The sequence below is a fragment of the Nematostella vectensis genome, chromosome 12, assembly GCF_932526225.1.
Source record: "Nematostella vectensis chromosome 12, jaNemVect1.1, whole genome shotgun sequence".
Classification (NCBI taxonomy): domain Eukaryota; kingdom Metazoa; phylum Cnidaria; class Anthozoa; order Actiniaria; family Edwardsiidae; genus Nematostella; species Nematostella vectensis.
This window is the reverse complement of record NC_064045.1, coordinates 14,511,551-14,528,228: the sequence shown is the minus strand read 5'-3', so window position 1 is coordinate 14,528,228 and position 16,678 is coordinate 14,511,551. Positions and strand designations below refer to the sequence as shown.

General features: G+C 44.7%; 2 protein-coding genes across 10 annotated transcripts in view; one reads left to right on the top strand and one right to left on the bottom strand.

Moving 5' to 3' along the window:
- The window catches only part of LOC5520187 (protein sidekick-2-like), a 34,709-nt gene extending 21,218 nt beyond the window's left edge, over positions 1-13,491 (top strand). For all 3 annotated transcript variants that reach the window (XM_048719654.1, XM_048719653.1, XM_048719655.1), the window contains 19 exons: positions 133-459; positions 1,060-1,133; positions 1,364-1,601; positions 1,870-1,985; positions 2,348-2,531; positions 2,658-2,839; positions 3,393-3,504; positions 3,890-4,025; positions 4,866-5,032; positions 5,151-5,221; positions 5,494-5,719; positions 6,338-6,453; positions 6,580-6,808; positions 7,233-7,520; positions 8,396-8,521; positions 9,156-9,335; positions 10,119-10,250; positions 10,548-10,647; positions 10,989-13,491. In XM_048719654.1, the coding sequence (XP_048575611.1) occupies positions 133-459; positions 1,060-1,133; positions 1,364-1,601; positions 1,870-1,985; positions 2,348-2,531; positions 2,658-2,839; positions 3,393-3,504; positions 3,890-4,025; positions 4,866-5,032; positions 5,151-5,221; positions 5,494-5,719; positions 6,338-6,453; positions 6,580-6,808; positions 7,233-7,520; positions 8,396-8,521; positions 9,156-9,335; positions 10,119-10,250; positions 10,548-10,647; positions 10,989-12,078 (4,094 nt within the window). In that variant the 3' untranslated portion in view covers positions 12,079-13,491. The remainder of the gene's footprint in view (positions 1-132; positions 460-1,059; positions 1,134-1,363; positions 1,602-1,869; positions 1,986-2,347; positions 2,532-2,657; positions 2,840-3,392; positions 3,505-3,889; positions 4,026-4,865; positions 5,033-5,150; positions 5,222-5,493; positions 5,720-6,337; positions 6,454-6,579; positions 6,809-7,232; positions 7,521-8,395; positions 8,522-9,155; positions 9,336-10,118; positions 10,251-10,547; positions 10,648-10,988) is intronic.
- Positions 12,884-16,678, bottom strand: part of LOC5520271 (polycystic kidney disease protein 1-like 2) — a 39,932-nt gene continuing 36,137 nt past the window's right edge. For 6 of the 7 annotated variants that reach the window (XM_048719649.1, XM_048719646.1, XM_048719648.1 and 3 more), the window contains one exon: positions 12,884-16,618. In XM_048719649.1, the coding sequence (XP_048575606.1) occupies positions 14,118-16,618 (2,501 nt within the window). In that variant the 3' untranslated portion in view covers positions 12,884-14,117. The remainder of the gene's footprint in view (positions 16,619-16,678) is intronic. The other variant, XM_048719647.1, reaches the window with a different exon arrangement.

The following is a 16,678-nucleotide window of genomic DNA, read 5'->3' as shown; positions in this document are numbered from 1 at the left end:
AGATAATGATTGTGCTTGTATGGTTATAAAGATGACGACGAAAGATGGTGCTTTATTATGGTGGTTGCCATGTTATGACAATATACCACACTTTCACGGTTTATCTAAACGGTATCTTATTACTCTTCCCAGTCCTTCCTGGTGCTCCCGGCAAGCCTCAGTACATGAGAGTCAATGCCTTCACGGTAGAGCTACGGTGGGCTCTCGGCTTTTCCGGACGTGCGCCGATCGAACAATACACCATTCAGTATAATAACGACTCTTATTTCGACCCCTTGGTCGCGAACTGGCGGACGCAGTACGTGGTGATGGACGCGCACAAGCGGTCGCGGCTCTTTCCCTTGGTTGTGCCGCACCTCAGGGCGTACACTGTGTACCGCTTTCGCGTTGTCGCGGCTAACAGGGTTGGGAGCAGTTCGCCCAGCAACATATCAGACGATGCAAGAACGCTTGAAGCAGGTAAACCGCTCATCCTAACCTTGTCCTCGATTGACCTTGGTAGCTCGGTCTGGTAGGCCGGGCCCGCGGCTTACCAGCTGTCTCATTTCCAACTGTGCTTTTGTAAGCGATAAGAACTCTGTATCCTATCAAACACTAAACCTTGTGAGATTATAAGCCACAAAGCCACAATAACAGTTCTAAGTTTGCCTTATGAGTACCTATAACCGACACCTCGTTATAACGCACAGTAATACAATCCCCGACAAGAAAAACAAAGACAAAGAACAAAGAAATTGCTGAAAAGTAACTCCCGCTATCACGAACCCTTGCTATTATGAAAACAATTATTCAGTCCCAAAAGCCTCCGCGTGCTAGCAAGTTTTAACTGTATACAAGTCTAGGGAATCCTAATGTATTAAGAATGTACCATCTTGGAACTGAGGAACACGCTTCTAGTAAGCTCACATACGTTCAACAAGTCAAATTCAGGCCCGAGAAACAGAAAGATACTATCCATGTCAGCCGAGGTGAGAGGCCCCATACGCTGGCGCGCTAACACACTAGGCCACCCGCGATTCCCCTAAAATGATAGATTAACAAAATACAGTTCTTTTACAGCTCCTTCGCTGCCTCCTAGCAACCTGCGTGTAATCAAGGGAAATGTCAAGGGAGAGATTCAAGTGCGATGGAATGTACGTACACTCTTCCAAACGGAATATATACTACATATATTACCTTTGATAGAGATTGAATATTCTTTCACTACTCTCTTTAGCGGGAAGCGCAAGTCTATTTTATCTTTTATAAATCCCAATAGCTTTCGTTAAAATATTTCGCACATTTGCCCCAGTATACCCTACACAGCAAGCGCACGCTTAACAAACTTAAGTCAGCTAACCCCGTGTTCTCATTCGTCCCGCAGATTCCTCCTGAAGATACGTGGAACAGTCTGTTCATTGGATACATCCTTTCCCTTGAGCCTGAGAACTCTCCCCAGCACACCTCTACCCTCAATATCCCTAACGCTCGCGTAGACCACTACACAGTGACCGGACTGATGCGATACACCCGCTACACCATCTCCATCAAGGCGTACAACCTTAACGGCAAAGGCACAAGTAACGTCACGAAACTCGTCTACTTTGTCACCGATCAGGATGGTAAGTCGGGTATCGATTGTCGGGATTGTCTGGCAGATTGAAAATTTGCAGGTAGTTAGGCAGCCAGTCGAAGCTTTTAGGTTGGTGAACGTGAAGTCGGAAATCCTATGTTGGTGGTAGGTAGATTAGTTATTTGAAATCGTTAGTCGTATATCGATTACCAGGCATCGAAAGTCATGGCTTGTAATTCGGCGATTATATTTCGAAAGTTATTGTAGACGTGGCATAATATCAGAAGTTGTTATCTTTTGTGGTGATTTTCTAACAGCTCCTGATCAGCCACCATCCAGTGTGCGCGCACAGGCTCAAGGCTCCACCCAGATACTCGCGGAGTGGGGCCCTATACCTGAAGTGGGACGGAATGGGGAGATCCTCGGCTACCAGGTGGGTTGCTGCGCATGTTTATAGGATGCCATACTTGAATGGATGAATTTTCTGAACAAGCGCACGTGTGAAGTCTGAGTCCGCTATCAGACACATTAAAAAGCCCAGACTCACCTTTGTTATTGTCTTCATTCAAAATTTCAAGATAATAGTATCAGTTATGCCTGGTGCACACTAGAGACATAACGACATGAACATAATGAGATAAAAGAAAAAAACATGTTTTTTTTTCTCTTATGTCGTTATGTCCATGTCGTTATGTCGGGTTTATGTCTTTATGTCAAACTAGCGTGCACCAGAGCCGATCGAGTCTAAAGGTCTCCCAAATATTGATATGAATATTTATATTCCGTCCTCCCCAGATTTTCTATCGAGTGAGAGGTCAAGCCATAGAGAAGATGAAGCAGGTTGAGGGATCTTCCACCTATTCCGCCACCATAGACGGCCTAGAGAGCTTCGTGGTCTATGAAGTCCAAGTTCTCGGCTACACGCGATATGGACTGGGACCGAGAAGTAGCACAGTGCGGACCATGACCGAGGGGTCTGGTAAGTACTAACGTGACCGCGCACTGCATTCCGGAATCGGGACCAGTGTCGAGTTGAATCCCAATGTGTCAACTCGAAAGGAAAACGGAGAATAGTTTGAGATACTTTTATTCCATGTGTTTATAGTCCCGGGACCCCCTGCGAGGCTACGCTTCCCGGAAGTGACGTATTCGTGGGTTAAATTAATCTGGGACCCGCCCATCTATCCCCATGGCAACATCACGGAGTACTGGGTCAAGTACCGGCTTGAGTCTGGGTCTACTCTTCTTGCAAGTGATGACGGGATTGCTCCTAATAAACGCACTAAGGTATTTGGCGTAGTACGGATTTTTAAGAACCTAGTCCAGTTAAGTGTATTATAGATTATAGATTCGCGCACATCACTCACACTACATGTTAAGGTCTTGGTGTGAACGCGCCCTAAGTATTTTCACGATTGTGTATGCCCAGACGTGTACACGAGGTGTATGATCGTAACGCTCTTATGTTTACAGGTGTACACGAGCTTGTCTAGTGATGTGTTTTATAGATTCTACGTGTACGCGCACACCACTTACACTACATATTTATGTCTTAGTGTAAACGCGCCGTAAGTGATACGCTCTTATGTTTACAGGTGTACACAAGCTTGTCTAGTGATGTGTTTTTTTAGATTCTACATGTACACGCACACCACTCACACTACATATTTATGTCTTAGTGTGAACGCGCCGTAAGTGATACGCTCTTATGTTTACAGGTGTACACTAGCTTGTCTAGGGATGTGTTTTATAGATTCTACGTGTACGCGCACACCACTTACACTACATATTTATGTCTTAGTGTGAACGCGCCGTAAGTGATACGCTCTTATGTTTACAGGTGTACACAAGCTTGTCTAGTGGTGTGTTTTATAGATTCTACGTGTACGCGCGCACGAGTCACGGGTGGGGCCCACCGGCCGAGGAGCTCGTCTATACAACTGACGTCAGAGGTACAGTATACACTGGACGGAGAGTAGGGATCAATTGAGAACGTCTTGATAACGAGTCGAGCTTATAAAGCGGCTGTTAGACGTATGGTTTCTATGAAACGGGCCAGAACGAGCAGGAATGAAAAGACAAACAGCTAGCTAGATTTAAAGAGACGACACATGGCGGATCCAGAATTTTAAAATAGGGGGTGGATAATGGCCGGCTATACGGCTTACATGGACAGTACCTCCCATCCATCAGAAATTTATTTTCTTCAAACAAAGTCACTCTTACATTTTTCTACTAAAAAATCCACCCCCCTCTCTATTCGCCCCTTCGACAATACTATGAAATATTGACGTCTTTAAACAACCCTTATCATGATTATTATCATTTGTTTTGTAGTCGCTCCAGACCGACCGTTTATCTTCCCTATCCCAACGAGCGCCATCTCTCACCGATCAGTCCTCATCGAGTGGCGAATCAACGTTTATCCAAAGAGCCCGATACGATACTTTACCTTGCAGTTTGCCATGGGAGGGTGAGTATCAACGGGGGATAGAGGGGGAGGGGAAAGGGGCGATTGTCATGTGAGGGTAAATAAGGATTGGGGACAAAGGAAGGTGGTGGGGTGGGGAATTGTTATAGGAAAGTGAGTAACAAATAAGTGAAATGCTGTACCCAGGAGCGTGTCTATTAGGGGGAGGGGGTTGCCATAGGAGAGTAACTATTAAGTGGGGCGAGAATAGAAGGGCCCAGAGGCTTACTTACCTCCCGTGTTGTTTCCTGCAGTACATATCTTGCAGTCCTGTTAGATAACCCCCTATTATTATAACTTTGGCGAGCATTGTGGCGTATTATACGGGCTCTAATGGACGTTTTGGCGGGCTCTAATATATTAAAGCCCGCTGCTCTAGGCCAATGAGAGGGCGAGGAAATTGCAGCGAGCCAATCAGAAGGAAGCAGGAATTCCCGCAATTCATTCTAACCGCTCGTCGCATCGCTTGCCGTGTTTGGTTGTGTTTTGACAACTACCAAAAAACAAACAGGAAAACATGGCTGAACACGACTCACAATCTTCTCAGCTCGATGAGGAGGAGCTTAAAAAATGGAAGAAGATTCTGTTCTCAAAAATACTAAAAAACAAACATCCTGGGCGATGAAAAAGTTCACCGAGTGGTGCACGAAGCGAAGTATTGAATGGGATTTTTACAGTATCAGCTCCTCGCATCTTGGAGGCATTTTACGCCGTTTCTATGCTGAAGTCCTTTTGCTCCTAGTGAAACCAATGAGATGCGCTCGGGCTAAAATGAGCTCGAGTCGGGCCCAAATCATATTTACGCCGCGAACATCAACTATATTGTTATATTGTTTCGTATAGTGGTGGCTGGCTGGACTACCCTCAGCTGATCTCCGCTGACCTCCGTAAGATGACCGTTGAAGGCTTGCTTCCCGGCACCTCCTACCGCTTCCGTATCATGGCAACCAATGACGTCGGCAACAGCCCTTATAGCTCTTCTTCCCAGGAAATCTCGACAATACCTATAGGTGAGAGACTGGGGAGAAAAACTTACCTTTCTCATACCTGGTATTTTGCTGGGGTGACAAGAAAGAAACTCCTTAAACTTACATCACTTGTTCAGCATCTAAGTGCATTTTTTCTCAGTTCCCACAGGAGCACCTCGTGATGTACGCATAACTGCACCCTCGCCCCAATCTCTTTTGGTTCAGTGGTCGGTAAGTGACATTCGCGTCATTTAATCATGATTTTATTAAAGCAGTATAGACAAGTCTTGAACCTTATTTCTAACATATACAGCATACAATGATAGTCTAGTTTTTAGCACACACCTCTCGTTCTTGGAGGAAAACGACTTGGATGCATCACACAGAGTGTATTTCACGTCTGGCTTTTTCAATTGTCTTTTACTATGACATCCATCCAGATTTACTATTACTTACCGTTGCCGTCGTAGTTGCTTACGTTCCCTTTGATCATCTTTCCCCAGGCCCCCTTGCCTGATGAAGTCGGCGGCACGATGCAAGGTTTCAAGCTGAAGTACCGTAAAGCAAGCGACAGTAACTACCTCCAGATCAGCCTGGGCGCATCCCAGAGATCCTACACTATCACCGGCCTCGAGGTCTTTACTAAATACCACGTCACTATGGCCGTGGTTAACGAGAAGGGAGAAGGCGTATACACACCAGATATACCGGCCACTACAGGCGAGATGGGTGAGTTAGTGATGCATCTTACGAACACTTACCCTTAATAAACTGACCATTAGAACACACCGGATATACCGTCCACCGCAGGCAAGAGGATAAAGTTAGTGGATCACATCACACCCTCATCATACTGACAGCGTGTACACAACCGATATACACCGGTTACAAGCGACATGGGCGAGTGAATAACATCATTGTATGTTAGTTCAAGCGACCAGATGTTAGAGTGGTACTCGCACCCGGTATACCAGCCAATACCGGCGACATGGTAAATTAGTGAACGCATCACGAGATCTCACACCCATTAAAGTGACCGTGTATACCAGTGCTACACCTATCTACATGTGCTGACCATGTGCTGACCATGTGCTGACCATGTGCTGACCATGTGCTGACCATGTGCTGACCATGTGCTGACCATGTGCTGACCATGTGCTGACCATGTGCTGACCATGTGCTGACCATGTGCTGACCATGTGCTGACCATGTGCTGACCATGTGCTGACCATGTGCTGACCATGTGCTGACCATGTGCTGACCATGTGCTGACCATGTGCTGACCATGTGATGACCATGTGATGACCATGGAAAGTGTACTGACAGATTCCCCTTTTGTCTGTCTAGCTCCCAGTACCGCTCCTAGTGACGTCACATTCGGCTTAGTCACGATGACGTCAGTGTTCGTGCAATGGAAAGCTCCACCCAACGACTCCATCCGCGGTCTGCTACAAGGCTACAAGGTACATACGGGGACTTAAGATGTGGAAAACGGACTAAAAGAACAACACCTCTAACCGCTTTCTTATCTGTTTAGGTGTACCATGCCTATATATTCTCATAGCAGCACGTGTTTCTCATCCATCTAGGTGTATTACAAGGAAGAGAAGGCCAGACGGCGCAGGCGCGCTGCATATGACGACAGCCACTGTCAGAGGCAGCCTGGGCCCCAGTACACGGACGTTGATCACATGGTCACCAGTGCAAATGTAACAAATCTTCGCAAGTTCGTGGAGTATGGGTTTTGGGTGACGGCATACAACTCCAAAGGCGAGAGCCCGCAGACGTCAGTTATGTACAAGAGAACAAAAGCGGACCGTAAGTATATGTAAACTTTGAATAAGTAACAAAAAGTAAAATATAGCCAGCACCGAGCAGTGGCCGCCATCCTCTCCAGCTCGCGCTCCGCCAGAACAAAGCAAGATGGCGGCCACAACTCGGCGCATAGCGTAAAGCACCGGTTTAAAGCTCTAGCAATTTTACGTTCACTAAGCAAAGCTCCAATACAAATGCTTTATTTATATACCAATTGTGCCTACTCTACCTAAGCTCAAAATTAAATGTAAGTGTTTTTGTATAGCATTTATTAGAGAGCCTTTAGCGCTTAATCACAGGTAATTAACCACCAGTCATCATAGAAACAGACTGCTCCACGCAGTTCACATTGACAGGATGCGACTCATTCACTGCATCACCGCATCACGCTTAAAGTATTCCTTTAAATCTTTACCACGTTCCACAGTCCCTGGACCCGTCCATAATTTCCGCACGGAAGCGGTGTACAACACGCGGGTGGACCTGAGATGGGACTTTCCTTGCGAGGCCAACGGTGACATCCAGCACTTCGAGATAGAATACGGGAAACTTTCCCAGTCCACGCTAAGGCGTATACAGGTCCCGCCCACCCCTACCTCTTACGTCATCGAGGGACTTGAGATGATGGTGGCATACTCATTCTACATAAGGCCCAAGAACCAGCTCGGATACGGACCTCAGTCATATGTGCCAACAAGGACCAAGGGGCCCGCAGGTAAGAGTGATATACGGACCTAAGTCATATGTACCCAAAAGGACCAAGGGGCCCGCAGGTAAGAGTGATATACGGACCTAAGTCATATGTACCCAAAAGGACCAAGGGGCCCGCAGGTAAAAGTGATATACGGACCTAAGTCATATGTACCCAAAAGGACCAAGGGGCCCGCAGGTAAAAGTGATATACGGACCTAAGTCATATGTACCTAAAAGGACCAAGGGGCCCGCAGGTAAGAGTGATATACGGACGTAAGTCATATGTACCCACAAGGACCAAGGGGCCCGCAGGTAAGAGTGATATACGGACCTAAGTTATATGTACCCAAAAGGACCATGGGTCCCGCAGGTAAAAGTGATATACGGACCTAAGTCATATGTACCCAAAAGGACCAAGGGGCCCGCAGGTAAAAGTGATATACGGACCTAAGTCATATGTACCCACAAGGACCAAGGGGCCCGCAGGTAAGAGTGATATACGGACCTAAGTCATATGTACCCACAAGGACCAAGGGGCCCGCAGGTAAGAGTGATATACGGACCTAAGTGATATGTACCCACAAGGACCAAGGGGCCCGAGTAATATTCGGACCTCAGTCATATTCTTCTTGCCGTTTCACAATTTATGTCCTAAAGTGCAAGGGGACAATAGGGACCACCCCCGTTGTTTGTGTCGCTGGCAATCTAAGATTTTGATTTACAAGTTGCATTATGCAATTCGAGTGGTTTCATTCAACCGCTCCTGCAAGTTTATAGCCCTATGAATAACTGCCCTTGATAGAAGGGTTTCCGTAATAGTGGGGTGTCCGTAAGGCTTGACTTGTATTGGTTATATTTGACATGAAAAATTGCTAAGAATTATATTTGTCCTCGCAGTGCTCCCTGGGAAGCCTATAGGGAAACCCATCGTCTCCGTCAATGGCGACACCGCGATGATCACGTGGCAAAACGGCGACAGCGGCAACGTGCCTTTCACGAAATTCGAGATTCAGGCGAAGACGGGTAAGGGATTTTGTGTTTTTTCAAGTCTTGATTGGGGAGGACGCGGAGACGGTGAAGGAAGCAGAGACGTGAGAACTTGCACACATTTGAAAATGAGCGCAAAGGACAAAATCGATAAAGAAAGGAACAGAACAGTTGCGTTTTTTACCTTCTTCATTTGCGTCCCCTTTTGCCCTCATGTACAGACGTGCAAGCTCTTGCGCCTACTCCTTCTCTTCCCTGTTTCCTTCGCTTATGAAAAGCCAGCGCGGAAAATACACCATAATGGTGTATCACAATGGCATCACAATGTGGAGATTCCTTTTTCAAATGCTGGATTTATATTTGTTCCAAGAGTGGTTAAACACGATTGAAGGCGGCTTTACCTTTTCTAGGCACTACAGCATGTCACAGCGTACATGTATATCAGCCTTTAAAATCAAATAATACAAACGTGGACATTTGCGCGTTGAACGTTTAAAAGTGACAGATCGTGAAAATTACCATGCACTAAAATATAAGTTATGAAACCTGCAGTCAAGGGAGATGAAAGTAGAGAGGGAAAGGGAGGGAGATTGTTGCGGAAAACTGAGCTCATTCATTGCTTGCTTTCCCATGTTTAACGATATTTAATTACTTCCCTGTGTTTCCACAGGAAATGGTGCTTTCCAGACGCGCTGGAACTTCAACCCCGCCGACGCGAGCAAGAATAAGACCTACGTCACGTGTACAGTCGGCAACCTGGAGCTGTACACGTCTTATCAGTTTAGAATCATCGCCTGGAACCGCGTGGGCAAGTCGCCACCTTCTGAGCCATCAGACGTCGTCACCACAGGTCAGCGGTCTAATCCGCTTGCTTTTTTGTTGTTTTCTTTTTTTTTTTTTTTTTGCTCTGCTATGTTTCGCTGTATCCTCTTGGTTTTTATTTTATTTTTCTCTCTATTCTTTCGAGTTTATTGTAATGCTGGGAGAAAGCTAAAAGTTTTTGTCGGGGTAGGGTTGGTTGTAGAACAATATTAAGTCGTGCGGGGATGGAGAAAATGTTCATATTCACAAAAATTATGTATTTTGAAGTCGAATGTTCATAACATGTCTAGAGTAATTATAGTTAAAAAATCTATAAGTTTGTATGTGGGGTTGGGGTTGGACAAAAGACATGCAAAGAAATGAATGTCGAGGATTGAGAGATTATATACTAGAAAAACTTGCCCCAAAAGTAATCAAACAATCGCCCCTTAAACGGCACTGGGTCCTCAGCTGTTAGAGGGAAGTGTCCCTGAATCAAAAATATTTTATGCCTTTTTAATAGCGTAGCCTTCTTGATTAATGAGGGGTCCTGACTTATCTCTAAGTCACGTATGCCTTTTTTGTTAATCGTTGAGAGTGTCAGCGCTCCTGACTTGTCTCATTTTCTCTTTTGTCTCCTTTATTAATCGTTTAGGTGGAACCATAGGTACCGGTCAGCGCGCCTTGTTTAAGCGCTCCTGACTTGTCTCATTATCTCTTTTGTCTCCTTTATTAATCGTTTAGGTGGAACCATAGGTACCGGTCAGCGCGCCTTGTTTAAGCGCTCCTGACTTGTCTATTATCTCTTTTGTCTCCTTTATTAATCGTTTAGGTGGAGCCACAGGTACAGGTCAGCGCGCCCTGTATCAGCGCTCCTGGTTTATCGCTCTTGTCTCGGTTTTTGCTGTCATTCTTGTGCTCGTCATCATTGGCTTCATTTTCATCCAGAGACGAAGACGAAAAGGTAAGATCTCACCTTATCTGCCGCTAATGCTTAGTGCACACTAGCAACATAACAACATGGGCGCGCGCACTATGTTTAGCCCGACATAACGACATGGACATAATGACATAAAAGAAAAAAACATGTTTTTTTATTATACTTTTTCGAAAGTATTGCGTGGTTTCTTAGTGTCCATATGCTTTTGTATTTGCTAAAAACGGTGAAACATTCTGTGCTACTATTTGTGTAGTGCGTGTAGTATAGTGTGATCCAGTAGTCCCGAATGTGCGATTATTATTTTTGTTGCTATGGTTACAGAGAGCCAGCACGTGGAGCGGCTCAGCACGGCGGGCAGCACTAGCACGCGTACAACCGCTGACACATCTATACGCAGTGGCATTCTACCGGGCGTACAAATGTAAGTAGATGTGGAATCCTATCAGAAAACCTATTTGAGTCACTTTCTGTAAAAGCTCCGGATCCAAAAGATCCAACCCGGCTCCCCATAGAAACAGAAGATTGATCTAGGAAAATATCAGTAAAGAGGAGGGTTTTTCTTTTTCTTCAAAACTACCGCCAAAAAGACTGAATTTCTTTAGTTTTGCGTGCAATTTAAGCAGAAACATTTTGGGTTAGGTGTTAGGCAGTTTATCTTAAGAGGCAATTTCCCTTTAAGGTAGTTTCCCTTATAAGGCAGTGCCTCTTATTGGGCAGTAAAAGATGCTCCCTAAACCTTTAAATCAAATGATTAATTTCTAGAACCTACCGTGACCCCAACGAAGAGGCGGAAGTGAGCAGTATAAGCGACAAGGAAGACGTCACAGACGACGCATTGTCCGACGCCGACTACCCGACCAAGGACGAAAAACCGGACGCTTCATTCGTCGGACATTACATTAATGATCCAAGTCATCGCTCATGGCGCCACTCACTCGGGCGCCAGGCCTCTCATCCGGGAGATATCGAAGAGGGTATGGATATCATGGACACGGGAAGACCGAGATTTAAATCCTTCAGTGCAGACGATCAAGGAATTCCTCTCCCTCCTCCCCCGTATGACAGCGGAAATGACGCAATGACTTCTAATGAAAGCCTCAATCGCATGCGTGCACAACTTCCGCCTGAGGCTGTGACGTCATTTATGTCACCTGAATACGAGGCCAAGAGTCGGTCACGTGATTTGATCAAGCATTCGCCGCAGGGGAGTAGAGAGAGTCTGGACACTGGGAGGAGGAGTCCGTCGAAAGGAAACAAAAAGCGGGCATCACCACACGGCAGCCGCGATCTATTGGACGATCAACGCACCAAGAAACACAGCGGCTACACGTATGGAACTATGCCCGCGCGGCCGAGCAAAAACCCACGTGGGGACCCCCGTAATTCCAGCTTTAGACGCGCTCTTGTAGGGGGCGGACAGGGGAAACCATTTTCTCGAGATTCCGAGGAATCAGATCGATCTTCTTCAAGTAACGAGAACCCTGATGTTCGGTACCCGGGCAGCTTGTCCACATTCCCACGTGTCCAGCCCAATCAGGAGCCCAATAAACGGCGTAAAAAACCGCCTCATTTAGAAACTAGACTTAGTGCTTCTCGGGCAAATAGGGACAGGGGTCACAGTTCTTCATCCGGGTCACCGCCGGTTTCGCCTGCACCTTCTTATCACAGCACTGATGCATACGCGATGAGAATGGTGGAACCTATTTACAATCAACCTCAAAGGGCTCATGACCGCAATGGTCGGCCTGTTTTACCGGACTACCGTACTCTGGTGATAGAGGATGGCTTTGGTGCCACTGAACTCTTAGATAACTCCGAACCTCAAATATCCGCCTACCAGTCATTTGTATAGCTAGGTTGATACTATTTTATATAGATGGATAATAGATATATAATAATAGAATAATAATTATATTAGAATATTTTTTATATGTAAGATAGCACCTTTTGATACAGATCGTGCAGATACGCAACCTCGAGAATCCTTACTCAGTTTAGATAGTGGTTTTCATTAGCCTTTGAATTAAGTGTCGGAAACACAAGAGAACAGACAAATTTGAGATATTGCTGTATTGCAAGGGTAAATGGAAGCCATAAATCTCCATTCAAATAGTTTTAGTTTGCGTTCATTTTAGTGAAAATCAATTATTTTTGTACCAAAAGTGATCTGTATATATTCTTTTCTATCCGGGAGGAATGGAGGGAGGGTTATAAGAATTGAACGCACTCTAAATCTATTGCAAACACTCATCTCGAGAGCCGCATGGATGATGCAGCCAAAAGCTGATGAACATCCGAGGTAAAAGAGCTCGAAATGCGGTTATCAAAGTAGAAAAGTCCCAAGAGGACTGTAAACAAACTACAACCTTTTGAAGCCTCACCCTTGGTCTCAAACTACACAGGGAACTGGTAAGCTGCACATTGCGATGAAATAAATTATCACCTTTTTACACTTTGTTGTTTACTGAAACATTATAATGTTAAAAAAAACAGCAAGTTTTTAGCTACGTATGTGCACGAGATTGTACATTCTCGGGACACAATTTGAATAGATCTTAAGAAATTTCTCATCCTTAGATTTTCGGGGGCCCTATCTTCGTCATGACATTTGTTCAAGTCTTCATAAAACTTTTCATTCAACGACTCATATGCTTAAGTAGCCCTTTCTCGTAAGTCTAGATTTTATTTGTAAATATCTAAAAAAATTCCTCTTATTTGTTATCGTTATCGTATACAGTGTGTATAAGATAATGTATTGTCTGTCTAAGTTGATGTGCAATGACTCTTCCGAGCTTTTACTATCTAGTAAAGTGCAATGCCTTTTCAGGCTCCACTAATCAGTAATGTGCAGTGCTCTCCAAAGTCTACCAACCAATTTGTTTATGTTGAGGCTGCTTGTGCAATGTCTCTGTCAGGTACATACTATTACTAGTATAGTGTGTAATGCTATAACGAGAACATCAGCCTGTCTGTCAGTCTAAGTATTAGTTTATGATTCCAACACATATAGTTACTAAATCGGTTTTTATAATTGTTTATAAATCAAGATTGCAAAAAAATTTCTAATGTTCTGAAAAACTTTTATCTCCTTGTCTAAAAGGCCTCTTGAAAGGTTGATAAGGTGTGCATGCTGGTGTAGAGAATAGTAAGAAACAATAGAATATGAGAAGACAGCAAGGGCCAAAGAATATATCCACATAAATGTATAATAAATTACATTAAATAATGAATGGGATTTTTCATAAAGCTCTATATAAAAAGTTAAGCAGCCTCGCGTGTTCTAGTACAAGGTTTATTATCAGTGGGCAAGACCAGGTACTAGTCAATTGCGACCGGAGGTAGTAAAAAGCCGAGGGATCCTAGGGGAACAAGAAAACGGGACCTATATTATGAGGGAATGTTCACATATTTGAGACGTGTTTCAAAGTGAACGAGTGGCTAGCCAATTTACCTTAAACCTACACGTCTATGTAAGGTTGCTTAAGGGTGGGTGTTTGATGATGTGGTTTGTTCAAATTAAACCTTCCTTTGTTGGCCGAGGACACTGTGGATTTTCTCTACCTGCTTAGCTTCTTAACTGTTAACTACACTTAATTTCTTGAGTTGAATTCTAAGCTATCTTTAGCTTGGTTGGATTTCTTATATTGCTGGTTCGGGCTATTTGAATGCAATCTTAGGATGCATCTCATCCTAAGATTCTCGTGAGTCTACTGCATTTGAACGGATCTCATAAAATTCCTCATTCTTAGATGCAAGGGTACCCCACTTTCTTTTGAGTATTCCTGAGATTCTCGAGAGTCTACTGCATTTGAACGGATCTCATAAAATTCCTCATCCTTAGATGCAAGGGTACCCCACTTTCTTTTGAGTATTCCTGAGATTCTCGAGAGTCTACTGCATTTGAACGGATCTCATAAAATTCCTCATCCTTAGATGTTCAGGCACCCCTTTCTTACGAGCGTTCCTGAGCGCTATAATACTACTCAGTATCTCTTCATCGGTAAGGAAAGCCAGGTCCGGGTTATTCAGTAAAGTCTGCACTAACGCCTTGTCACTCGCATCCACGGGTTCAACCTCGGTCTGTGATGCTCTTTTCTCCAGGGTACGTTTTTTTAACATCGATAAGAGTCGACTTGAGCGAGCGACGTCAACGGTAGGGGCTTGTTGGGGTTTTTCTTCGGGTGGTTTCGGTTCCCTGCTCAGTCGTGCTGCTCTTGCCTTCTTCAACTTACTGATAAACCTAAGTGACATGATCATCGTCTTCATATCCTTCTGCTCCTCGAGTTCAGGTTTTGGGACAAGAAGTTGGAAAAGATGGAGGAAGTCCGTCTTCTCTTCGATGTAATCTTCTTCAAGCTCAGACATCATAGATGTCAAATCCCCTCCTTGATTGTCCATAACGTCTAGAAGCTTCTCATATTGATATCCTTGTTGTTTCATGTGATGCTCTGACTGGAAAAGTTTTCTCTGCAGATTTCGCCTTTTGATTTTCTTTCTTGATTTCCGAATTTCAGGCTGCTCCGATAAAGCCTTCATCTGCTTTTGCCTAAGATAATTGTTCACTAATTCAACCACACGGTGTCTTCCCTCATTTCCAAATGATTGAGACACAGAAGGTATTGAAGCCGTACTAGTACTTGGTTTAAATCTACACGCACGACGCATCCGATAAGCGTTCTCGGACGATGCAGTGGCGGTATCGTCCGGTCGCCCCAGGTTTGTTTCCTCTACTGTATCTAGAACCTTTTTTCCTCCGATACTCCTTCTGTTAAGCACATTCAAAGAATCCTTAATAAGCTGTTTCTTGGAACTAGTCAAGAGAGAATCCTTCTCGGAATCATTATGTAGATGAGTGATATTTATTGATCGGAAATGTTTGAGTTGAGCTGTATTTCTATCTACTTCGCCTTCGGAAGGTCGTTGTTTGCCCAACAACTGCAAAGAATCTAGAATAAGCTGCTTCTTTGATGCCAAGGAATCCTTCTTCTCAGATGAACGAACGCCGTTTTCGACCATGTCGCCTTCAAGCAAAGTCTCTTTGTCTTTGCCTGCAAGGTCTGTTGTGCTGCTAGTAAAACCGCTATTTTCTCGAGAGTGATGACTTTCTAGCTCTGTCCCTTTGCTAAATTCATTGTTAGACTTAGTTTCGTCTTCATTCTGCAGCAAGTCGTACTTCTTCCGTAACAACATTTCCTTTAATCTCTGTATGATAAAGTCAGACATCTCGAATTGCTCCCCCTTTCGGTCTGTATTAGTATTGACGTCCTCATATGCGTCGTTCAAAATCGCGACAAAGAAGTTCATAAAAATAAAAATCAATAAAAGTTTAAATGGAAACCCTATTAAGGGCCCAAGAATCTCGCTTTCTTGTCGCAGATTATCCAGTTTCATTTTTTCTCCAATTGAAAGGAGCAACTCAAAGTACATAGTGTTGAGCATTGTCGAGCACTGGAATAGACTCGATCCGAAAACCAAGTGAAACAAAAAGCCGTACCCAAGAAATACCGTAATCAGGATTGCGGAGTAGGAAAGAAGAAGCTCCTTGGATTTGTCCAACGAGAAAGAGAATATGATAATGTGTGGGTTGAACCGAATAAGTCTCAGGAGTTTCATCGTAGCGAAGAATACCGTGAAGGAAAGCGCGATGTTTTCAGCTTCTTGGATCATAACAGCTTTTTGGAAGCTCACCGTCACGAACGGGTTTTTCCTTAACTCGGTGATAGCTTCTAGAAGCGTCTTTTCCTTTATAATGTTACACACAACAACAGACGCCGCAGAGATGGACTGCAACAACTCAACCCAATTCCACGGCTCCTTAAAGTACCCCTTACCTCCCTTGTAAACTTGTCGCATTTCTTGGACCACGTAGTACACCGTCAATAACATAAACAAGAGGACGCACACAAGGTAGAACTCATACGCGCCCGACTCCGTGCCGTAAAGCGCCAGGCTTTCAATCCTTTGGTACGGCTTTCCGAATGCCGTCGGTCGGGACTCGTAATAGAAAGTGCTTACAGTCAGATAGTTCGTATTAACATTGAAGATGGTAAATTCAAGCAAAACCGCGCGGGTCTGGGATGACATCCATCTATTTGATTGCAGAGTTGTTGACACTTGAAATGCAGTGCCGTTATCGTATCCTAGATCCGCTACATATCCACCCCCATTATACGTATGGAAGTACCCCCAGGAGGGGGAGAACCCAAGCTCCACGGCCGTGCTGTAGCGCCAGGGCCTAGGGCAGAGTCGCGTCAGGTTAGCATACGGGACATCGCCGGGAACAGGGAGCCATTGTGGTAGGTAGTAGCGAGTCTTGTCTTCCTCGGCGAGCGAGTACTCGTCATAGCAGTGATCAGCCAGGACCCTGACCTTTTTAGCAAGTTTACACGAGTCTGGGGACGAAGTAAATACAAGCTCATTAAGGCACATTAAACATTATAATGCCACCCTTG